At 41.2% G+C, this 8,862-nt stretch overlaps 1 protein-coding gene across 4 annotated transcripts; it reads left to right on the top strand.

The window, feature by feature from the left end:
* The first annotated feature begins 347 nt into the window (after positions 1 to 347).
* Positions 348 to 8,208, top strand: LOC107687974 (aspartate beta-hydroxylase domain-containing protein 2-like). Of its 4 annotated transcripts, XM_016485493.1 has the most exons (5): positions 1,267 to 1,590; positions 1,824 to 1,936; positions 2,282 to 3,507; positions 4,432 to 4,545; positions 6,997 to 8,208. In XM_016485493.1, the coding sequence occupies exons 3-5, from the start codon at positions 2,613 to 2,615 to the stop codon at positions 7,104 to 7,106; spliced, it is 1,119 nt and encodes a 372-aa protein (XP_016340979.1). In that variant the 5' UTR covers positions 1,267 to 1,590; positions 1,824 to 1,936; positions 2,282 to 2,612; the 3' UTR covers positions 7,107 to 8,208. The 4 variants fall into 4 exon arrangements, with proteins under 4 accessions (XP_016340980.1, XP_016340978.1, XP_016340979.1 ...); XM_016485494.1 differs by lacking the exons at positions 1,267 to 1,590; positions 1,824 to 1,936 and adding an exon at positions 348 to 428; XM_016485492.1 differs by lacking the exons at positions 1,267 to 1,590; positions 1,824 to 1,936 and adding an exon at positions 425 to 484.
* The last annotated feature ends 654 nt before the right edge of the window (positions 8,209 to 8,862 follow it).

The raw sequence follows: 8,862 nt of genomic DNA, 5'->3' as shown, positions 1-8,862 counted from the left end.
CAGTTTCCTAGCTTTGCAGGTTCAAACAAAGCAGATGTCCGCGTACCTGTAGTCTACTCAGCTGAATGAAAAATAAACAAATACAGATAAAAACAAAAACTAATCGACGAAGACCATTGGAAATGTAGCAACAATGCAAAATCGCAATTTCTAAACAAACGACAAAGCGTTACATTGTTGCGATTCCATCTGTTGGGGATTCTAGCGCGAAACGCTCACGAGTGTGACGTCAGAGGAAGTTGTCTGTGTGGCGTACAATGCACCATGGGAGTTGTAGTCCGTTGGGGGGTGTCACTTGTAAACAACTACTAATGCTTTTATTATAAAATAACATGCACTCTTAGAGTAAAGCTGTCACATATCTTAACCACGTGGCAGAAGTGGGATTTACTTTGTTCTTTTTTCGTGATTAGTTCTTGTTGCACTTGGTTATACCTTTTTTCATATCGTTTGACTGAGAATGGCTACGTGGACAGCTGTACAGGTGGCTTAAACGATTCGGTGTTTTAAATTAATCTTCTAAAATGAACAAATCTCTAAATTCTAATCACTTTTCGGCTTTGATCGACCATTTGAAGCACACGACTGCTTTCCTGCCTTTAAATTCCTGATGCATTTGATTGCCTGAAGTGTTTGCAAATTTCAGCTGATCAGTGTTTTTGAGTAGCTAAGAATTAAAACCTTTTCACCTTTGAGAACTGAATTCACAACAAGGATACTAAAGGATAGAGGGATACTAAAGAATAGCCTACTGAACGTGTGAAAATGACTGATGATATCGTTAATTCATAATTGTATTTAATAACGTTAAAATGAAAGATAAATCATTGCTTTTGTCTTTTTTGGAGAAACCATTTCGAATGCTTAAACACTTTCTAAAGTCGCTTGTAGATAGGCTACGCAATTTAAGATGAAAGATATGGAATTGTTTTAGTAATGAACGACTCGGTGTTTAAGGAATCGTTTGCGTGTAAGATTCGATGACTCACTCATAGCACAAAACTTATAGCCAACTGATTAACGATAACATGCAGAAAGGCTCACTGGATTTGTCATTAAGTGAATCTTTTTGGTGAACGGATAAAGATTCGATTCACTGGGATGATTCGAAATCCCCCCCACTACCTGCTCGTGACACCCTCCTTATGCGGTTTACAACCTGCACGCAACTGTTTTAATAGCTACTATACAGTTATAATAACAACATCAATTATTCTTGTTATTACCATTATTATTATTCGTGTTAATGTGATAAAAATGAGCAGTATCGATATTAATATTATAATGAAGCATTTGTTATGGTTTCAGTAGCCAGTCAGTCGATCAGTTATGCGTCTTCGTTATATAAACGCCCAGATTTCAATGATGAGTTTTCGGACGTCTGTCATGTTGTTTTCTGCCCGGTTGTCTTCGGCATTATGGACGTCGCCTGACAGCGCTTTACGGACATAAGGGCAGGACTAGAAACGGCAATAAAACAGCGACAGGGAGGTGTCTGAGAGGGAAGTGTAGAGGCAGAATAAGTGGCAGCGCCGGGCGGAAGAACAGTCGCTGCGAATCTGACAGACAAGAAGTGCCGTGAAGCTGTCGGTAAATATGCAATTGAATTGGCGTCAATTTGAGCATTGACTCGTTACAGTCTTTGCATGCTTAATTTAATAATTTAAATGTTGCATTAGGTGGCTGGGGTTTGTTTTTCTTTGTGCTGTATTCTTACGCATTCCCCTGCTGTCACTCTCTCTGTCTCTCTCAATCTGTGTTGACAGCCGCCTTGAGATGTTGCATTAAACCTTAGGTTTGTTTTTGTCTTTCATCTCTACTAGCCTCAGGTTGCATTCCATCTGAGGGATCCTAATGCAACAGTAATGCAACAATTCCCTGTTGTCTTTAAATGTCAGGAAATTAGGCACTACGGTCAAATTTGTCCCTGCTGCAGGTTTGTGTTGACTGTCTGCATGCTTTATTGCAATATGCTTGGAATTCTCTCATGACTCATGATTTTAAAAAGTGCAGTGCGGAGGTGTTGCAAAGACTGAATTTCAAATGCCATACCCGTGTGTGCTGCGGTCTCTATCAAGCTGCTCGTCGGTCTGTGCGTGAGCATGGGGAGGGGGAGAAGAGGCCAAATGTGTGTGGGTGGTATATAGAAATGATCATGTGGTCAAACCGGGCCATCAAGGCAGGTGTGATACAGTTTGCCTCGACGGCAATGTCGGCGTAGTGTTATTCTGCTGCGCTTTATCACAAAATGTCTCTATATCTGCTTTTTTCTCTCTCCCAGGTGCCCTCGGGTGCACTGTGTCCCTGTTGGTCTGGATCAGGAGGCAAGAAGCAGCTGAATTATCTCATGGCGGCACACTGTCAACATTTCCAAATGCATTGAAAAGGAAATGAAATGCACGCTTGCATTAACCAAAGCGATCGGCACGTGATCAAATTAGACTGCACAAAAAGCTCCTTGACGACGGGCAAAGGCTGTGTCACTTCAGTTAAACATCAAATCAAGCCTTCCAATGCACAAGCCAACAAATAAGAATCTCTAAATCATATCTACATGTACGTTTGAGCGTGTGCGTTTGGGATAGAGTGTGTATGTATGTTCGTATGCAGGAATGGAGTGGTCTTTAGAGCGGATGAGGGAATGGGTGGCAGGTGGCATGCAGTCGGTGCGAGAGTGTGAGTCCAGTGCTCTAGGCACTGCTCTTTGTCTCGCCCTTCTGTTTATTTGGTACTGCTACCGTGTTGGATGCGAACACTCCGCACCATCGCTCCGTGGCGGTTTCAGCCCCAAGCCACGTGTCGGGGCGGTTCCTGGTGGAGTTCTCGCCTCTGACCTTTCGGCCCACAGAGGCTCGTTGAAACTCCGTCAGGTCGGCGGGGTTGGAGGAAGTGGAGTCGGCGAGGAAGAACTTAACGGCTTCGCCTACTGCCAGTCGCCCGAGTGCTTCCGTTGTGCCAAACCCGGTGAGAGCCTGAACCAGCGGCTCTACCATAGCCTGCAGGAGTATGCCAAGCGCTACACCTGGGCCGGCATGGGCCGTGTGCACAAGGGCGTACGTGAGCAAGGCCGATATCTGCTCTGCAACCGCCCATCCATCCAAAAACCTGAGGTCTTCTTCCTGCCGGACCTTCCCTCTGCTCCTTTCTTCTCACGGGAGGCACAGAAGCATGATGTGGAGCTCCTGGAGAGAAGTTTCCCGGCACTCCTGGCTGAATTTGAGAGCATGTACCGGCTGCCAACCAGTCGGACTGGCTCTTCGCTTCCACTGGGCTGGAAGGCCAACAGCACACCTCGTGGCCAGTGGTGGACCTTCTATCTGGTGAACCAGGGTACTCCGATGGTGCTGAACGCCAGGCGCTGTCCACGTGCGTGGAGGGTTCTTGGACAGCTCCGTACCTTTATTGCGAATAATGTGTTTGGGAACGCCTGCTTCTCAGTGCTCAGTCCCGGAGCCACCATCACTGAGCATTACGGGCCAACCAACGTACGCCTGCGCTGCCACCTTGGTAAGAGGTCAAAGGATGTGAATATATGTACACTACCAGTCGAAAGTTTGGGCACAGCTACTTATTAAAACATTGTTTTTTTCACAGTTTAGAATCACAGTAAAGTCAGATCAGATCAGTGCAAAAGATCAGTATAATTTTTGTTGGAAAAACTTAATACATAAATTATTCAGCAAGGATGTGTTAATTTTTTTGGAAATGATGGTAAAGACATTTATAATGTTACATAAAATTAAATTTGAAACAAATGTTGTACATTTGAAATATCTATTGATCAGAGAATCCTACAAAAATTAATCATGGGTTCCACAAAAATATTAAGCAGCACAATTGTTTTCATAATAATCAACATTCATAATAATAAGTAATTTTTCTTGAGCAGAAAAAACAGCATATTAGAATGATTTCTGAAGGATCATGTGACACTCAAAACTGAAGTAATGGCTGACAAAAAAAAAAACAGTCCTTTTGAAGTGTAATAAATTTCACAATATTATGTTTTTACTGTATTTTAAGTCATATAAAAGATTTTAAAAATCTTTTCATACCCAAACTTTTGAATGGTAGTGTATTTAAATCAGTCGTTGTCATCCTATATTTGAGCTTTTCAAATTCGCATCCCACTCAAACAACTTCATGAGGTGCATCCTGAGATGCTTTTTAAACAGTATTGAAGGAGTTCACATGTATTCTGGATACCTGGATGCTAAAAATTATTTTTTTAAAGAATGTTTTAGTTTTGTAAATATGAATTTCATTTGTAGGCACAGTTTATATTTGCATCAAAGGCTTTTAAGATCATGAGAAACATAAATTCAGTCGATGCATACAAATGTTTGACTGGTAATGTAAGCGTTATATGTGTATAGCGATCTGTGTGGCTGTTTAAGGTGTGTAAGCCATTTTCTCTCTGTGTGTGTGCAGGATTGAAGGTGCCCTCTGGTTGTGAGTTGGTAGTTGGTGGAGAGCCGCAGTGCTGGTCTGAGGGAAGCTGCCTGCTGTTCGATGACTCTTTTCTTCACACTGCGTTCCATGATGGTGAGAAACAGAAATAATGTGTAGAATAAATATAATAGATTGTAGTGCATAAGGCGTTTATTCAGTATTAAGGAGAAAACTAAGTGTGCAGTAGTTATTTAGTGGATTTTTGATGCACTTTCTTTCATTTTTTTCAATAGCAGTGTGGTTGATATAAAGCCAATATATGATATCACACTATTTAATTTAAGATATAAAGATTTAAATATTAAATATAAAAGCAATTAAACACTGTAACCATCAGTAAACTCAGTAAACTGCTAAATTTGTGCACACTTTTCCCAAATAAAAACCAGCTAGTGTGAAGCATAGTTTGAAATGAAGGATTTATAATTCCCGTTTGTGAGTATCTGGTAACAACAGAACACACCTGTCTGCATCCACTCCGCACAGATGGACTGTTACGCACAGACTACTAGCATTTTTATACAGGCCATACACACTAGAAGTTCTAACAGCTGACGCAGTTTGCAACATTCCTGCCATTAAAGGGTTAGTTCACCCAAAAATGAAAATTAGCCCGTAAATACTCACCTTCAAGTCATCCTAGTTGTATATGACTTTCTTCTTTCAGATGAATCCAGTCGGAGTTATATTAAAAATTGTCTTTGATCTTTCAAGTTGTTTAATGGCACTCAGCAGGTGTTGCATGCATCAGTCCAAAAGAACTTCAGTAAAAATCGCCCATCCATAAAAAAAGTGTCTCACACGGCTCCGGGTTAATTAGTGGCCGTTGTTTTGTTTTGATCTCTCCGCTGCATTTCCGCGTGCGTCACTTCTGAGTGGTGCATGCGCAAAGCCGACCTCATACGTCATCCGCCCAGAACTGCTTCTAGTGTACAACAGTGAGCGCAAGCTACATTACAGTGATTATTACGTTTTGAATATGGATATTTTTCTTACAAAAACGCATCGACGGTATATGAAAAAATATTATAGCATTTGCTATAATGTATAGCTTTCAGTTATTAGACAGAACTGTTAAACACAAACAGTAAACTAATGAAGCTGGAGAATGGGAGCTCCAATGCATCTGCAATTAATCAGTTGTAAGGAGCCCCTGTGTAATTAAGAGGCGTTTACATAATATGCATTTTTGCATTCATAAACAGCTACATTAGTCAACCCAAAACAATCCCTGCTATAAACCACTCCGAACAGCAGCTTTATAGCACCACCCTGGCAACCACTCACAACATGTCGAAAACGTTTTCAGGGGCAAGAAAATGAGTTTTATTCGATAATAATTTTGTGGATTTTTTTTTTTTTGTACTTTTGCCTAATTCACAACACACACTTATGCACATTAATTTTTTTCTTAACCTCGTTCTAATGTTACTGAATTTGGAATATGCCACAGCCATATCACCCTGCACCCCAAGACTGCTTGCCCACCTGAAGCTAAGCGGGGTTGAGCCTGGTCAGTACCTGGATGGGAGACCTCCTGGGAAAACTAGGTTACTGCTGGAAAAGGCGTTAGTGAGACCAGCAGGGGGTGCTTGTGTGGGTCCTAACGCCCCAGTATAGTGACGGGGACACTATACTGTCAAAAAGCACCGTTTTTCGGATGATACATTAAACTGAGGTCCTGACTCTCTGTGGTCATTAAAAATCCCATGGCACTTCTCGTAAAGAGTAGGGGTGTAACCCCAGTGTCCTGGCCAAATTCCCTCCACTGGCCCTTGTCGATCACTGAATTGGCTCTATCATTCTCTCTCCTCTCCACCTGTGGCTGGTGTGTGGTGAGCGCAGTGGCTGCCGTCGCATCATCCAGGTGGATGCTGCACACTGGTGGTGGCTCAGGAGAGATCCCCTCATATGATTGTAAAGCACTTTGGGTGTGCAGCAATACACAATGAAAGCTCTGTATAGATGCCTCATTCATTCATTCAATATACTAAATGAGAAATTTGCATAAAACACACCCAAACCATTTCGATATAAGGGTTTTTCAGACAGGCTTTCCTTTACAGTCTTTTTTGACTATACGATTCTCTCAAAAGACATGCTCTCGCCTGAGAGACATGCAGCAAGATCCTCAAGCAATGCCAAGTGTGCCATCCTCAAAACCAGTTCAAATACAGTGAACACTTTTCATAAAAACCTCTAATTAGCAAGCTGTAACATATCTGCGTTGTTATACAGATAAACCTCTCAGATTGAGCTATAACAGTATTTAGTGAAATATACAAAAGATTAATTATCTATGCATAAACACATTCTTAATACGAATATAAAACCATGCAGCGTATATGCTTTTTGTGTATGTGTGGGTTCAACTGTAATTTCCGTGAATTTAGAATACATTTTAGTCAAAAGTTAATGGTGAATCATTGTTTGTGAACATGTTTGTATGCAGATTTTACGCACAAATTTGTGCATACACACACTTACTGAACCCAGTGTTAGTATTTACCACTTCCATCATGATTTCCATATCTGTGTGCTCAGGTTCTCCAGAAGATGGCCCGAGAGTGGTATTCATGGTGGACCTGTGGCATCCAAACGTGGCCGCAGCCGAGAGACAGGCACTGGACTACATCTTCACCCCTGGGCGCTGAAAGAGAGCCACGAGGAAAAAAGGGTCAACGATTTCCATTGTATTAACAGTATGAGATGAGTGCAAAGGGAAAGACAGAGTGTTGAGAACATGAGTCTCTTCCTCTAGTATACCTACCTTTACTCTCACTTTCCCTATTGGCACTGCTTCAGTAGAGACCGTCACTATTGTACATTATCAGTGTTTACAGAACTCTTCAAATCTTAACCATAGCAAAAAACCTGCTGGTGAACTGTGCTTGAGACGAAGCCCTCGCGTTCATGTTGTTCCTACAGTTTAGCTGCAGGGTCACATTTATACCCAGTGAGTGTCATAGTATAATTTCACATAAGCATTGACAGTCAACCGCACATGGAAATGCACTTTTTTTGCCAAGCCTGGTCACTACAGCCAGGTAGAATTGCGTAGGAAGCACAGTACATTGTTTGGTCTGTACATTTTTACTGAGATCAGGCTTACAGAAGCTAAGCTAAACAGTCGTAAAACGACATATGCTGCAATGACAGGGGATTTGACGTTTACCACGAAGGAATGTGGATATATGACAGAGATGTTATGCAAAGTGAGCTGAAGCACTACCAGCTATTGTGTAAAATGACCTCCATTAAACGCACTAGTGGCAAGTTATTTTGCCGCCACACCTAAGTCAGGGTCGGAGCGCTTCGATGGGGAAGAATACGAGCACTTCAAATCAGCCTGCTTTCCACTTTACTCTTTCCTACCCTGAATTTTCGAATCAAATCGAAACGCGTTATCAGTCGCTTTGTATCTCTGTGAAACTTAAAGAGGGACACACCCTTATTGTTTTTGGAAAACAACGTTCTGGCTGTTAATATGTGCTAGGTTCTACCTTATTGTGCTTTGTCGTACTGCTTGTAAGCAGAGCTTTCGTGGTTGTTACATCGATATTGGTACATTCCTTTTGTAAGATGACAGACAGTTTTGAGACCGTTTCGTGAGAAGTGACGTTTTATATCGTTGTGAGACTTTTGGAGTTGCAGATCAGTTTTATGACAACGTTCCTACTTCCATGTTTCCAAATTGTGTGCCATGGACTCACTTTGCAATGGATGAGTAATTCTGTAGATTTAATAAAGAATTAATTTAACCCTTGTGCCGTGCTGAAAATAATTTACCTTATTTGGTGTTCCTGGTCAAATATGACCGACCCTTTAAAAATTGCTTGTACATCTCTCATTATGCTTTATTACCAGCAAATCTGGGATTTAGACTTTTTTTTTGTCAACTTGTTTCTTTCAATTAGCACAGGTTTTGTATTTCTTTTTGGAACTGATTGATCATAGGCCTCATTGATCTGAATTTATGCACCTCAGTTTGAAAAAATTCAATCCAGTATTCTGGTGATCATATAACATAAGAGATTTACAAGCAATTTTTTGTAGTCCTGTCATTTTGTCATTGACTGTAAATGCCACAAGTCTAACAAGGTGTGGGGGGGAATCCTTAAAAAGTAAAAAAAAATAGGGGGGAAGTTGTTATATCATTTCTCTGGGTCAAAATGACTGGAACGCAACATGAGGGTTAATATCTGGATTTGTGTACTTTGTGGCAATGCTTGCTTTAAACAAGTTCAAAAATAGCATTACACACCATTGTCTTTTGTATTAATGCAAACTACCTGTGGGTGTTTATGAAAAAGACAACAAAATGTGCTTCTTCTCAGGAACATACCTGCTATTTTGACAAACATTAACCCAACATGCTGGATGTTTGGAGGATTTTGTATGGGGGTGGCA

Source organism: Sinocyclocheilus anshuiensis, unplaced genomic scaffold (genome assembly GCF_001515605.1).
Source record: "Sinocyclocheilus anshuiensis isolate Anshui unplaced genomic scaffold, SAMN03320099.WGS_v1.1 scaffold213, whole genome shotgun sequence".
NCBI lineage: Eukaryota > Metazoa > Chordata > Actinopteri > Cypriniformes > Cyprinidae > Sinocyclocheilus > Sinocyclocheilus anshuiensis.
Note: the sequence above shows the minus strand (reverse complement) of the source record. Positions and strands in the feature narration are given on the sequence as shown.